The sequence below is a fragment of the Arachis ipaensis genome, chromosome B1 (genome assembly GCF_059453495.1).
Source record: "Arachis ipaensis isolate K30076 ecotype BB chromosome B1, ASM5945349v1, whole genome shotgun sequence".
In the NCBI taxonomy this organism is placed as follows: domain Eukaryota; kingdom Viridiplantae; phylum Streptophyta; class Magnoliopsida; order Fabales; family Fabaceae; genus Arachis; species Arachis ipaensis.
This window is the reverse complement of record NC_142436.1, coordinates 50,957,142-50,972,879: the sequence shown is the minus strand read 5'-3', so window position 1 is coordinate 50,972,879 and position 15,738 is coordinate 50,957,142. Positions and strand designations below refer to the sequence as shown.

The window sequence follows — 15,738 nt, the reverse complement described above, 5'->3', positions numbered from 1 at the left end:
GTGATTCGCAAGTAATAACTTCGTAAATCAATGGCACCTACCAAGCTAAAGACCCACTATGAAGAAGTACTTGGATGAGACACGAGAATAACTGACACACTTTTCAGAAAGTGAGGTCAGACATATAACTCGGGAGTTCAATGGCAAAGCTGATACTCTATCAAAGTTAGCCAGCACCAAGTCAAGAGACAACAATAGAAGTCTCATTCAAGAGACTTTACAAATACCATCCATATCAAAGGAAGAGGAAGTACTGGCTATACACAAATAACATCTAGGGTAGATGACCCCATAGTCAACTACCTCAAATTTGACATACTTTCCAAAGATAAAAAAAGGCCAAAAAACTCGTATAAATCATTTAATTTCAAATAGCATAATTTATAATTATAATTAATATATACATTATCCACAAACAAATTAAAAAATTAAAATAATTTCCTAACAAATTTTTTAGCGGAATTGTTTCTTATATCTCTAAACAAAAAAGAGAGAATACATTATTTGTAACTTGTAAGTTATTATTTTTGAAAACAAGTTTACAAAATTCTACTATTATTGATTCTTTCAAGAGAACTTAACTATCATTATACATGTCGATTATTATGACTAAAATCAAATGAACTATTATTTTTCAAATAATATTCTCAGGTTAAACTGGCAGCAAGATGAGAATATTCCTGAAGAAAAAAACAAGTGAAAAACATCGGAAGGCGAAGAAAGGGAGAAAAAAAAAATGATGATTACGCAGTAAATAGCATTTATAAGGCGCCTCAGTTTCCGACTCATCGTCGTCAAAACTGCCACCCTGTCTACGCTTATCTTCAAAATCTCTCCTCTGCACTGCGATATTTTCCCGATAAGTTCACGATATATTGCACTCCCTACCACACCACTAGCTAACTTTACTGCCCCACCAAACGGAAAATTGAAAATAGAAGCTAAATGTAATAAATACTTAACCGAAACGGAAAAAAGGAATAAAAAAATAAACTTAAAGAAAGATCAGTTCATGAAGCAACATAAATAGTGTCAACAAGAAGAAATAAATCCTCAAGCTGAAAGCCAAACTGGCTTTCTTTTTCATCACTTCTCTGATCTTGCATATGCATGTTTCGAAATTTCAACCTTTGAAGTTTGAAGTTTGAAGTTTGAACACACCCGATCTTAACCTATATCTCTTAATTACCATTCTACCCACTTCCTTTATTACCCCACCTACACTGCACACAACACACACATTGCCGTTTGTTATTTCCCTCTATATATATCTATCAATATGCTATATTAATCTCATTCTCCCAAAACGAATTTTTATTCGCTCTACAATAAACTACAAATCACAAACGTCTTTTATAATTTCCTTTATGTGGTTCAATACACCAAACCTTATAATAAACTACTATTAGCACTAGCAAAGGTACTAACATAGAAGTACTAGTTGGTAATTTTAATATGCTCCCTCAGTCCCTCCTATTTTATTTTCTAATTTTATTTAATTAATGCATCTTCCTCATTCCCCGCTTCTCGTATAAGCTCCTCTGTATTTTTTAATATATAAATATAAATATTATTAATTAATTAATGAACCTCCTTCGATCTAACTCCTCTCTCAGTTTCAGAGCTCTCATTATCACTCCCCAAAGCCAACCCACACACACACATACAACCCTTTCACTTTTCTTTAAGAACCCTAAATTATTCATTTCATTCACCTCGGGCCATTCTCTTTTCTTCATTCTCAATGAAGAACTGAGGAGAAGAGAAAAAGAGATATAACAAAATTAAAAAAAAAAGTAAAGAGGAAGGGATTTATTTTATTTGTTTAACAATGCGAGTGAAGGAAATGCACCCGTTGTGTTGCATCTCGCTGGAGAGTCCAGGGATCGGTGGCGGAGGTGACTCGCCGGAGGCGGCAGACGCGGCGGCGCTGTCGAGGACCAGGAGTCTGCCGGCGAGTTTCGCAGCGGCGGGTGGCGGATCTGATGGAGGAGGATGTTGTGGACCGGAGGAGACGGTGGCGGGAGTACTGTACAAATGGACGAATTACGGCAAGGGCTGGAGATCCCGGTGGTTCGTCCTCCGCAACGGCGTCCTCTCCTACGCTAAGATCCGGTGGCCTGAGTATCTCAACCTCCTCCCTCGTCTTGACGACGTCCACCTCATCGGCGAAGTCTCCGCCAACCGCCTCGCTCGCTTCGACCGCGGTGCCGCCGCTGCTTCCTCCATCCGCCGCAAGAGCCACAAACCTCCCTCTTCCTCCGGCGTTGTCCATCTCAAGGTAAAATAAAATAAATACATCAATAGATAAATATAAAAATATTTAAGTAAATATGAACTACATTCATGATTCGTACACTGCTAACTCTGAATTATTAATATGAGTGGAGTTTACTAATATCTTATTTGTGTTGGCTGTTGTTATTAAACTAAAATTTTGTGTGTTTATGGAAATTTTTTGAATGAGAGAGAGGTACTCTTTTTTCTTTTGTTTTTTGTTTTTTGTTTTTGTTTTAATGGAATGGTGGTTTTAGAAGTGTGATCTGAAACGCCCGTTATAGTGTGGGACAGGTATTGGCCTTGGTTTAGCAGTGTCGTGTTCATCGTTTTGGCGCTACCTCCCTGCAACTTTCCTGTAGAGGCAAACATTTTATTTATTTCAAAATTTTAATATTATTATTTTTATATTAATTTTTTAAAAGCGAAAGAAAAGAAAAGACTAAATACGTAATTACGAAGGCAGTGGCAAGACTAAAGAGGATTTCATTGATTTCTTCATTCATTCTTTTGTGACCATGAAAATTATCAACTGTGATTTCAGATTCAGATTGTTCTTCTGCCAGTGATTAAAAAAGGTCAAATTAACACAAGAGAGGAAAAATTAAGGGAGGGGTTCCTTGATGACCGAGGAGTAATGTGGAAACCCGCGGGTTCATACAATCTTCCTTTGGCAAAATCCTTGCTTCATTTGCGTTAATGTTTAGCTTTTCTCATTCTCTCTCTTCTGGATTCCGTGATTTTTCATTTCCCCCCAAAGTTTGTTTTACAGTTTTAACTGGTTGTTAATGAATAGTGGGTCACATCAACAGGTGGCTGAGAAGGGTAGGGATAGCCTACGAATTTAGCCCTACGGCATTAACTTTGCGGTCACATCAACACCCTCTGCAATCTGCATTCCCTTCATCCGCATTGGTTGGAATGGGATTTTCTTTCTTCTCACTTACCCCTCTCCCTCACCCTCAACCTCACCCAACCCCCTCTCTCCATTATTATGACCTTAATTTTTCTCTCTTCTCCATTTTTTCCACTAAAACCAAACCTTATCCCTTGCCATTTCGGCTTCAAACAGTGAACACCCATAAAAAAGGAAGAGGGGGGCCTGTAGAGAAGAAACACACAATTGTTCATTCTTTAACTTCAAAGGTTCTCCGGGTTAACTTGCTTTGGCTTTTGCCATTCAGGTAGAGAGAGATTTTTATTTTTTAATTATTATATTATTTTCGAGTTTTTTATTTTGTTTTATGTTTTTTTTTTTTTGCGTGTGGACGGTGGTCATATCCTTTTCGACTTTTTGTTCTATTTCACTTTTTTTCTATAACGGCAAGCCTTAGAAGTTAGAAGTTGAACGCGTTAAATATTATGGAGCAGAAAAAACAAATGTAATAACAGTGCTGTAATCGGAGGGAAAAAGGTAATTAGGGATGTTGGACTTTGTGTGTGTTTTTTCGTCAAGTCTCTCTTTGTAAATTGTGGTGCCTCGACGTAACTCAAAGCTAACCTTAGAAATGTGGGAAAAAATATAAAATACTAATAGAAAAAGAAAAACAATTTTTTTTAATATACTATATATGATTGAAAAATAAAGAAAAAGTGAAAACATATGCGAATGGCCATCTTTTGTCTTTGTCAACAGAAAATATATATAAACAGGTGGGACTTACCACTATGGTAGTGGGGTATTGTCCTGTTCAATATATTTAAATGAATAAATTGAATATTTCTTTTATATATATTGTGTGCTCCTACTGTTTGAGGTCAATGTTATTATTCAAGGACTAGTTTTTCTTCTTCCGGATAAAAGGTAAAGGCAAAAGAAAGTTGGAGACAGTAATAAGTTTCTGTTTCTTCACAATTCACATCATCGTCATCATCATCATCATCACTACAACCTTGCATCTGGAATCATTTATTCTAACCTTTGTACTATACTAGTATCTTCATTCCCATCATAGCACCCAGAAGTGAGGCAATTTCATTTTCCATCTTTTTATAATCGTTACTCTCTCTCTCTCTCTCTCTCTCTCTCTCTCTCTCTCTCTCTCAATAGTGTCTTAATTACACTTATCGCGCTAGCATGCTTGCTCCATAATCCTTCTTATATACAGTGTTTCGTTTTAATTTACGCTAATAAACTTGTCTTGTGGACAAATAATATCGTAGTTTGTTACGTCATTAGTGTTTGACTCATTCATGTTTACAAATCGTGCCCATCATCATTTTGTTTAAATATTGTCATCATTTTTTTTAAATATTGTTTACCATTCATTTTCTTAAACATAATTAACTAAAGATATCTTTGTTATTATAACAGATCTCGTCATTTAGAGAGAGTAAGTCAGATGATAGGAGGTTCTATATATTTACAGCAACGAAGACTCTCCATCTGAGAACCGATTCGAGGAGGGACCGTGTGGCTTGGATACAGGCTTTGGTGTCAACCCGTGGCTTGTATCCATCACTTAGACCACTCATTAGTGATCACATCATATCTTCTCTCGCACCAAACCATGTGTCTGTGTCGACCGAGAGGCTCAAGAAACGGTTGCTTGAAGAAGGTACCAGTGAGACCCTCGTGAAGGACTGTGAGCAAATCATGCTCTCCGAGTTCAACGAGTTACAAGGGCAGCTTAAAATCCTGTGCCAAGAGAGATTGAACTTGCTTGATACAATAAGGCAGTTGGAGGTAATTTATTTCTTAATTAATGTATTTAATACTGTCTTTTTTTTTCTTGAAATGAATTTCAATTCTTTTGTATTCTTGTGAATTGTTTCCTTATTATTATTATTATTATTATTATTATTATTATGGTGGGTCGGATCTTGGCTGGATCAATACCGAGACAGCTTGTCAAAACTTTCATTGGAAGAAGATATTTTTTTTTTATTATTTTTCTTTATTGTTATTATGAAACGGATACTATGCCCTCCAGACACTGAAATCAACATGTGATTAAGGTATGCAAAAATAAGTATATATATATATATATATATATATATATATATATATATCAAGTAAATATCAGTGATGAATGTAGGTTAGTAATTAATTCAAACAAACACTTAGCACCGCGTGCCGATTTGAGTGTCTAAACAAGTAGTCGTACCTTGAATATTCAGTTAGTCAAAATGCTACAATAACTTGCATTACATCTTAAGTGATAAACATGGTTTCTAAAACTGCAAATTTACCTGATTAATAAAGTTTCCAGTTCATTTTATGGCTCGGCAAAATTAATTTTAATCTGACGAGAAATATTTTAAATTTTTTTCGCCAATTTTTAATCTTATTAGTAATCAGATTCTTGTCACGCTTGTTAGGAGTTGTATAAACCACCTCAGCTTTTTTGGTCTTGCACAGTGCTTTTAATTTCTATTGCTTTACTAGTAGTGTAAACAAAAGGATCTATAAAATTGGAAGTCACTAATCGTGATTAATGGTTGTTATAGTGGCCAATGACCTACCTTAACTTGGATAGCTTTGTATTTTCTTGTAATTCTATATTGGCTGATAGTCAATGCATAAAAGTTAATTACGGTTTGAAACTTTTGAATTTTCCTTATTGATACATTATGGCATAATAATCTCTGTACTCCATAATGCATATCAGTTTAATTTATAAAAGACACAGATATATAGTTGATTAAAATATGTGTGGCTCTAGCATCATATTATGAGATAAGATACAAACTTGTACCGATGCTATTCAAACTAAAGTTGTATAGTTGTTTTAATGCATACAAGAACTTAGTCAATTTGCTTATGTTAGACCACATGATATGTTTGGTGCATTCGGTCATTTTTGGCTGATCTGTTGTTTTTTCTAAACTTTCTTCTAAAAAGTCATGTCAGTGGTGACTCTGTTTGATGGTACTATTTGTTTTGAAGCACACTTTTGTTTCATCCCCACCGCCCCCATTATCCCCGTTTCATGTTTATACATCCTCTATCTTTTTACTATGCTGCCCTCTGCATGTGAGCATGTCTTCAGCTTATAGATTTGGAAGCTTTTGTTCCTTATTATTATTATTATTATTATTATTATTATTATTATTATTATGATAAGCCTTATTATTGGATCATACTCAGGCAGCTAATATTGAACCTGAGGCCTCTGCCATACATGATGGTGAATACCAATTGACAAAGAATGGATTTTCAAGTCTAGGACGCGCAAAATATAGCGGTACGCTTTTGAATGTCACTTGTCTCCTCATTATAATATATATACTCAGGCTGTGAAATTTATTTTTCTTGTTTGAAATATTAAAAAGCGGCTATATTAATTTTTTTTCAGTCATCTTAGGTGCCTATACTTCTCTCTCCTTCTGCTAAAGACCATTGTAAAGTGACAATCAGTTGTACCTCATTTATTTCTAAGCAATTATTGTATGGCTTATTGGGGCAAAAGTTTTGCAAATGTTTTTGTTCAATGTATCAATAAAATTTTGAAAAAGAAAACATGCCATGATCACTGATTTTTCCTTTTAGGATGGTGTAATGACCATACATGTACTAATTGCTGCCTACGTGGATCAAATGCCATTTTGTCCTCTCCTAATTTTGGAAGTTAGTTTTTGGTTAAATTTGTTCAAGTTGAATCTTTATGTAGCCTTGAATATACACATTCAATTTGGTACAATTATTTTTCCCATTTACTTCGGGTTTTCAGAATGCAGTACAACTGAATCGTCTGATGATATCGAGAAGCAGGAGTTGGAGGAAGTGTCAGATGAAGATGAAATCTCATATTATGATACTAGAGAGTATTTTACAGAACCTGGTTTTAGGTGTGGGTCAATAGGAACTTTGGACCAAGTGAACGGGTCTAAAGAAGCAAACACAGAATGTATTGATATGGAAAACATTAGTATTGAGAAGGCAATCAATAGTTTCAGATACCCTCACATAGTTAGGAGGAAAAAGCTTCCAGATCCTGTTGAGAAAGAGAAGGGCGTAAGTTTATGGTCAATGATCAAAGACAATGTGGGCAAAGATCTCACACGAGTTTGTCTTCCTGTGTACTTTAATGAACCAATATCGTCACTTCAGAAGTGTTTCGAGGACTTGGAGTACTCTTACCTTCTGGACCGAGCTTATGAATATGGAAAATCAGTAAGATAATGCTCTTGGTTGTGCCATTTCTCTTCAAATTCAATCTAGTGTTACTTATAGAAATGAATGAAATATTTTTTACACCCTCCTAGCCCTCTAACATGGTTATACTGTTAGCAATTTTTTGGTAATTATGTTAGATTTATATTGAATCCACTTGAGTAGTTTGCTTTATGCTGTTGGATTTGTGAATTTGTGATTTTTACAAGTCCAACTAGTAAACTACTGTTTTCATTTTTTTGTTAATTGTTGATGTTTGACTTAATAGTGAATTTCACATTTTGGCAACATTTAGTAATAATCAAATGTGAGATAAGTTAAATTCTAACCGAGAAGGTAACATAGTTAAATGCTATTGAACCTGACCCTTGGACCCTTTGGATTTCATTTTCAGGGAAACAGTCTCCTTAGGGCACTGAATGTTGCCGCATTTGCAGTTTCTGGATATGCCTCATCTGAAGGGCGTCATTGTAAACCCTTTAATCCTTTGTTAGGGGAAACTTATGAGGCTGACTTTCCTGACAAAGGACTTCGCTTCTTTTCTGAGAAGGTTAGTGCCTTAGTGGTTATTAGTACGATATTTGGCCGAGATATATGCTGCTAACAGTTATGCCAGCAGTGGTATTTTACTTGGTATTCAAATTCGCTGCTATAAATGACTTTTGGTCGAGTTATGGTTTGGATAACTCATTTCTCATCGTATAAATATGATGGTGACTTTCATACGACAATTTTGAGTTGCAAACTTCGAAAACAATAACATAAAGCAACTTATTCAGTTTATCTTGAGAAGTGGGACACAAGTAATTAAGAGGGGGACCGTTAAGCCTGAAACACAAATTGGACCTTTGTAGGTATCCTAATAACTATAGCGGATTTTGCTAAGTTAAGGTTTCCAATGGTTCTATATCAAAATTGGTTTCAAATGGTTGAAACTTTTTTTTTTTGGTGACAAATGGTTGAAACTTTTAATAATCTCAATGCATTGAATACAAATTTTGATAATTTAAAAAAAAATTGTTTTTCAATTAAAAATTCAGGTATAAAAGACATATGTCAAGATTATCTATTGAAAAAGTTTTTATAAAAAACATATATAGTTTAAGTTTTGAATACATTAGATGTTATGTATTTTTAAAAATTATTTTTCATTTCATGACAGACTTCCTTAAAGTAAGCGAGTCTAACTCAATTTTAAAAATAAAGCAATGCTACATTGCCAGCAAATATTATCATTATTTGCTAGTAATAATTTGTACCTATATTTACATACGTTTGTACATAAGAAGTTTATAGTTTGCATCTATATTTACCAGAGTTTTATACACATGAATCAATACAGTTTACACTCACATTATTTTTCATAGTCTGCAGACATAAATTAGTAAAATTTATTTGTTAAAGATAATTTAGTGTTTGTACTGGTTAAATGATGGCCAAAAATACTAAAAATTGTTGGCCCCAAGAGTTTCTCCTAAAAATAACTAAAGGATTGTTCATGCAATGTAGGACCTTAACATGATATATAATATGCTCAACTATGCACATTCATTTGCATGGAATTCCACATATGTATTTGCGTATTTTGTCTACATATGAAGATGATTTGTACCTAACCTTAAATGTATGATTTATTTTTATTATTTTAACCCCAAAAAATGATGTATTGAACAGGTTAGCCACCATCCAACTGTAGTTGCGTGCCACTGTGAAGGTAGAGGATGGAAGTTTTGGGCTGACAGCAACATCCGTTCAAAGTTTTGGGGAAGGTCCATTCAACTTGACCCGGTGGGAGTTCTTACCCTTCAGTTTGATGACGGTGAAACATTTCACTGGAGCAAGGTGCAAATCTTGAGCTCACTCTGTTTGCAATATCATCCGCGCTTACTAGTGACTTGGCTTGTAAAATTGTAGATTATATCTAAAAAAAATGCTGTTGTTGTTAATATAGGTGACGACAACAATTTATAATCTTATCCTTGGAAAAATATATTGTGATCATCATGGGAACATGGACATTCGTGGCAATCGCCAGTATTCAATCAGACTCAAGTTCAAAGAACAGACGATTCTGGACCGAAATCCTCATCAGGTAAGTGTGCTGAGTTCCTAATAGCGCTTTTTGGGAAAATTTTGGGAGGTGGTAACGTTGATTTGCTAATTCTGATAGTTAGATTTATAACTCTCAAAATCAGTCTTTAGAAATGATTTTGTAATAAGAAACGAAAATTTTTACTTTATGTCAGAATCAGCTTTAGAATCAAATGTAAAAAGTAAAAACTATAACCCTGTCACCCCTTCTATTTATTTTTTTTGGGTTTGAAACTTGTTTGTCCTTTCTACCTGACTTGTTAAAATAAACATGCATTCTATGTGAAATTAGGTGAATGGATTTGTTGAAGATTTAAGGGGGAAAAAAGTTGCCACATTATTTGGCAAGTGGGATGACAGCATGTACTATGTTAATGGTGATGTGAATGTGAAGCCAAAAGGTTTCAATTCGTCAGATTCAACCTTGTTGTGGAAAAGGGTTATGCCACCCACTAATCTCACTCGGTACAATTTGACATCATTTGCCATCACACTCAACGAGCTTACACCAGGACTCAAGGTATTACGATGATGATGATGATGATGATGTAGTGATGTGCTTTTTTTTCTTTTATATGTCTGTTATTGCCCATTTTTTTCCTTCTTCTGATCCCCGGTATTTGATCACGGATTAAAGGAGAAACTCCCGCCCACTGATTCCAGGCTGAGGCCAGATCAGCGGCATCTAGAGAATGGGGAATACGAGAAGGCTAATATGGAGAAACAAAGATTGGAAAAGAGGCAAAGAATGGTACTATGTTTCAAATGAAACTTCTTTTCTATGTCGTAGTATAAAGGAACCAAGCATGCATTCTATCTTTTCCTTTCCCGCCTCCTTGTTTTTATTTTTCTGTTTGATAGTTAATAAATGCTCACTTTCTAAAGCAGAAAAAGAACATAAAAAAACACCCCAGACAAAAGGCCATGAATCCAAATACACCAAGCCAACCACATAGGACATAGCGTTAATTGGAGTTCTTTGTTTTACTGGTCTTGAAAAATTATGAACTTAGAGCGCTCTTGGCATAGGAGTATAGGACTATAGCCATAGGGTAGTAAGTAGTTTTCGGATAACAACTATGCTATAGAGCTTTGGCACATTTTCTTCGATGAGCTGCCATGAAAAGTTGTGTGTGGGATCCACAAACAAACTTTTCTTCTTTTTCATTGCAAACTGAAGGAAATTGTCATTTTCTATCCATTTTCCTTCTGCTTGTTTTCTTTCCAGTCATTTCATTCCAAAAACAGTTAGATAACTAAAGGAATGCATAGTTTAATACATATTTTAAATTAATTTGAAGATACCCTCATTATTGTCTAACACGCTTTCTCAAGCCAAAACATACTATGGTTTAGCACTTTAGCTTGTTACATGTATTAAACCCTCCTTGTAGAACAACCCAGTTTACTGGAAACTGGAAAGCTAAGAAACTGCACATCTGAACCATCCAAGCAATGTTATACATTTCATCGTACAGGAAGTAGATAGACTAGGTTTAAACTCAAACTCATAAGCTTGTTTAGTAAAATTTATTTGTTAAAAATAATTTAGTGTTTGGATCGTAAAATGATGGCCAAAACTACTAAAAGTTGTTGGCTCCAAGAGTTTCTCAAATAAAAAAATGTCAAAAAATTATTTGCATGACATAAAATATCAATAAAAGTTAAAATAATAAAAATTTGGATATATGATGACTTTTAAATTTAACAGTTTATAATAAACTAAGTCAAAATATCATATATTCAATTTTGAAAGTCCATTTAAAGTATTTCACGCATTTTACCCAACTAATTTATCCAAAATCACTCACAAGAGAATAAGAATTAATTCCAGGGAACCTTGTCACTAATACTCTCGAAACTACATCCTCCTTTGTTACACAGCTGAAATCCAAGGCGGCTCCACCTCAAATGAAAAGAGAGAACAGCCCAGATTACGAATTACTCACTCTGGGAAAAATTTAACAATCACAAATTTATAAATAAATTCATCATCGTTCATACAAATCTAAAGCAGATCAAAACCATATATAAAGAAGTCCAGAACTTAACATTCTGCTGTGGTTAGGGAATATCAAACCATAGACAACTTCCATTTCAAGTGCATCTTTCCTAATTAATCCAATGATAATTATTCTCTACTTTATCACTTTACCCAACTTTTTTCCTTCTTTCGAGAATCCAAACTCTGGTAAATTACTACTATGGTCCAAAGTATGTTTATTTAGATGAATTTTTCTTAAAACAACTATTTTAATTATAGATCTTATTCCACCGATAACTTATGGTTATAATTTATTGAAGTTCTTTTTATACATATATTTAAACGATCATGCTTTTCATACAGTCACGAAAAATACAAGAAAGTGGTTGGAAGCCGAAATGGTTCCACCAAGAAGGTGAAAATGGAACATTTCGATATATTGGCGGGTATTGGGAAACGAGAGCTCAAGGAAAATGGGATGGATGCCCAGATATATTTGGTGAATTTAATGAAGTCACTGGGGAACCATTGGATGCGTCTTGATTTTTGTTCAGGTAACTTCTACAAACGCTCCTAATCTTTTTGTTAGTTCCCTAAGCATGCATGATGTATGCATTCTACATGCATGCATGCATGATGTATACATCGACCTAACCATTGATGTCACTAAAAATATATCCGCTTTCCATTGCACGGTCGATATAGTATTTCATATAAGTCGTAATAAAATAAATTACGTTTACCCTTTTTTATAATTTATTCTTATTACACTAATCTTTAATTTCACTTCTTGTCCAGCTGACACTCATAAAGCTATTTTAAAACTCCTTCTAGTCTATTTAAAAATACTAAATAAGATTATTTTTGTTATTTAAAATTTCCCAATAGCTTTTAGAAATAAAAATTTGAGGTAATCAACATTTTTTATCTTATATTTAGGTCAATACTAACCAATTTTTATTTTTGTATTTTTCACTAAAAATATTATCCCCTTCCTAGCATTCCACTTTGGAGAAGATGAAAATAATTTACCCTACTTAACATATATGTACAATACAATTCTTGAGAGACATGCCTTAGGTCTTAAAAGACAAACTATTTTCTGTGCACATCCTTAGGTGTTAATATATCTTGTTTAGTTATAAAAAAATGTTTGAACGAAAAATTGCCAATTATTTCACTAAATAAAATATAGTTGGATACTTAAAGCAGCTACAAATTCAAAGAACATTTTTGCAGAAGCATAAGCTCATTAGAGGTAGTGCGCTATCCACCATTGGCAGTAACACGCTAATTTTGTTGCAGATAATAATAATGAATGCGAATTTCTTGGGCGGGTTTATCTTGAACCTTCTTGCATGGCGAGTATGGTTTACACCAAACCGAAGGGAGAGTTAGCCTTTTGGAAAAGAGAACTACTGAAAAATAAGGCTCTTTGTAGAGAGCCCTTGTGATTTTACCATAAAACAAGGAGAATGAGAAGTTGCAGAAAAAATAACTTCAACCAATTGTCGTACCTAAAAGTTGCTATGTGGGTTCAAAATGACTTCAATTGGCCATTACTGCTGAATGAAGTTATGATTTTGTTGACCTAACGTACCAAGGAGTTTCCACGTACACAGCTCTGATCTTGGCTTGCAAAGAAGAGCTTTGGAGTTATAAATCTCATACCGAGGCTGGTCTTCATATAGTCTAGATGAGCGTATAATATGATCGAGCAAGTTATTCAACTTTAGATCAGTTGTTAGATTAGGGTGTCATCTGTAATTTTAGATTGTCATAATCTTGTTTTCTCTTAATTGTTAGTATGTGTAATTAATTAATTTGGGGTATTAGTTTATGTAAGTTTGTCCTCCTTTATCCTTGATATATAGCTAGGCGTCATGGCCAAAAGGGCTATCCATTTATTTTATATTTGTTTGCATTTTCCAAAAAAATAAATAACTAGATGCATATCTAATTTGGAAGTGTATCACTATTTTGTTTCATATATAAAGCTTTAATACCAAATATTCAACACACTCCCATAGCCAAAATTGGTGGCATTTGATGATGATAAATGTTTAGGTAAGAATTTTTGATGATTTGATTATAACTGAATTTTCGCTAGTGAAAGTTTACATATAATAAATGTTGTAATTTTAAATAAATATGTGTCAAAATATAAAATAATATTATAAAATATTAAATAATATTTTTTTATATATAAATACATAATAACTAAGGGTTAGTGGCAATGCGGACTACCCGTGCCATCTAAGTATGCTCAAAAAGGGGGTGGAACGACTCAAATATATTTAGATATCTAATTTGCTCGGCTTTATAGTAGGCCAACAAATTGGAGAGCTGACCTGCCTAATTTTTTTATTTTTTTAAAATAGCTAATCGTAAAATTACCATAAAAATATATATATATAATTCTAAATTAATGAGCATCAACATCATTTTTTTTTGGCAGTGTGACAGTAAAAAAAAAGAAACAGTAGAAAAAATAAAAGAAAAAAAATGAATGAAAGAACCACCATGTTATATTTTCAATAATAATTATATTTATATTTATAAAAAATTGTACACAAAATATATAATTTATATATATATTTATTAAAATTTATATATATAAGTCAATATAGTTTGTGTTTATATTTATTAAAATTTACATATATAAATTAATAAATTTATTTGTTAAAGATAATTTAGTATTGATATAGACTAATAAATACTGATAAAAATTATAAAAATAACTATTGATCCCTAAGTTTCTAATAAAAGAAAACCACGAACTAAAGACATAGAAGCCCTCTGACGAACGGATTTTCTGTTGGTAAAGAATTTTATAAAAATAATCGTGTTGTAAGTATAGTTTTTAAACCAACAAAGAATCCTTTTGTACAAAAACTTTGGTTATCACAAGTAACAAAACCCAATAAAATTTATAACCGAAGTATTTAAACCTCGGGTCGTCTCTCAAGGAATTGCAGGGAAGTATGATTTATTATTGGTTATGGAAAAAGGTATATTTTTTGGTTTTTGAATTAAAGAACAAGTAAATTAAATGACAAGAAAAATAAATTAATAATTAAGAAAACTCTTGGCAAGGTATGAGAACTGGAAATCCCATCCTAGTTATCCTTATCAGGTGTGATGAGAATTGTTTATTGCTCCCACTTAGTTAACCCTTACTAAATAAAGGAAAGTCAAGTGGACTAATTAACTTGATTTCTCAAATCCTAGTCAACTCCTATGGAAAGACTAGCTTTAGAGGGATCCAAATCAATAAGCAATTTCCAATTTTCAATCAACTACTGAGTTTGACAACTCAAGTGTCACCAATTACTCAACCAAAGCCAAAAGGAAAAAAAAATCTAAATTATTTATATCATAAATAGAAGAAAGCAATCATAAATCTGAAATACCTCAAATTGTATTTAAACATAAATTCAAATCTAACATGGGAAGGTTCATAAGCCAATTTGGCAACATAAGTAATTAACAAGTAAAAGCATTAGAATAAATAAAAGTAGAAGAGAAACATAAATTAAAGGAACAATGAACCTGGAATGAAGAAGAAGTAAACCTAACCTTTAAGAGAAATCCTAATTTTAAATCCTAAGAGAGAGGAGAGAGCCTTTCTCTCTAGAATCTATATCTAAAAACTAAAATTATGAATTATGAAAGTTGTTTAATGAATGAATGCATTCCCCCACTTTATAGCTTCTAATCTGTATTTTCTGGGCCGAAAACTGGGTCAAAAACAGCCCAGAAATCGCTCCCAGGGATTTCTGATACGTCCAGCACGCGGCAAAGTCACGCGTGAGCGTCGTCCACGCGTGGGCATGGATTGGATTTTTCCCAGGTCACGCGTGCGTCTGATCCACGCATGCGCGTCACCTGGCTTCAGAGCAGCTATGACAAATTATATATCGTTGCGAAGCCCCGGATGTTAGCTTTCCAACGCAACTAGAATCGCATCATTTGGACCTTTGTAGCTCAAGTTATAGTCGATTTAGTACCAAGAGGTCAGGTTGGACAGCTTTAGCAGTTCCTTTAGTTTCTTGTATTCCTTCCACTTTTGCATGCTTCCTTTCCATCCTCTAAGCCATTCCTGTCCTATAATCTCTGAAATCACTTAACACACATATCAAGGCATCGAATGGTAATAAGAGAGGATTAAAATTAGTAAAATTTAAGAGCAAAGAAGCATGTTTTCAATCATAGCAAAAAATCAAGAAGGAAAATGTACAACATGCGATTTCTATGAATAAGTGTGAGA

The 15,738-nt window shown here is 33.6% G+C and overlaps 1 protein-coding gene across 1 annotated transcript; it reads left to right on the top strand.

The window, feature by feature from the left end:
- The first annotated feature begins 1,583 nt into the window (after positions 1–1,583).
- LOC107630113 (oxysterol-binding protein-related protein 2A) lies at positions 1,584–13,489 on the top strand. Its single transcript, XM_088501416.1, has 11 exons — positions 1,584–2,281; positions 4,592–4,963; positions 6,368–6,464; positions 6,951–7,393; positions 7,788–7,943; positions 9,068–9,235; positions 9,345–9,485; positions 9,777–10,004; positions 10,122–10,235; positions 11,832–12,022; positions 12,774–13,489. The coding sequence occupies exons 1-10, from the start codon at positions 1,832–1,834 to the stop codon at positions 12,009–12,011; spliced, it is 2,349 nt and encodes a 782-aa protein (XP_088357542.1). The 5' UTR covers positions 1,584–1,831; the 3' UTR covers positions 12,012–12,022; positions 12,774–13,489.
- Positions 13,490–15,738: the final 2,249 nt, after the last annotated feature.

What these genes read in the sequence shown, in the direction of transcription:
- LOC107630113 (XM_088501416.1), top strand. Translation starts at nt 1,832, where the DNA reads ATGCGAGTGAAGGAAATGCACCCGTTGTGTTGCATCTCGCTGGAGAGT. An exon ending in CTTATGAATATGGAAAATCA is followed by an intron (nt 7,394 to 7,787) that starts GTAAGATAATGC and finishes TTTCATTTTCAG; the next exon opens with GGAAACAGTCTCCTTAGGGC. An exon ending in AAACATTTCACTGGAGCAAG is followed by an intron (nt 9,236 to 9,344) that starts GTGCAAATCTTG and finishes TTGTTAATATAG; the next exon opens with GTGACGACAACAATTTATAA.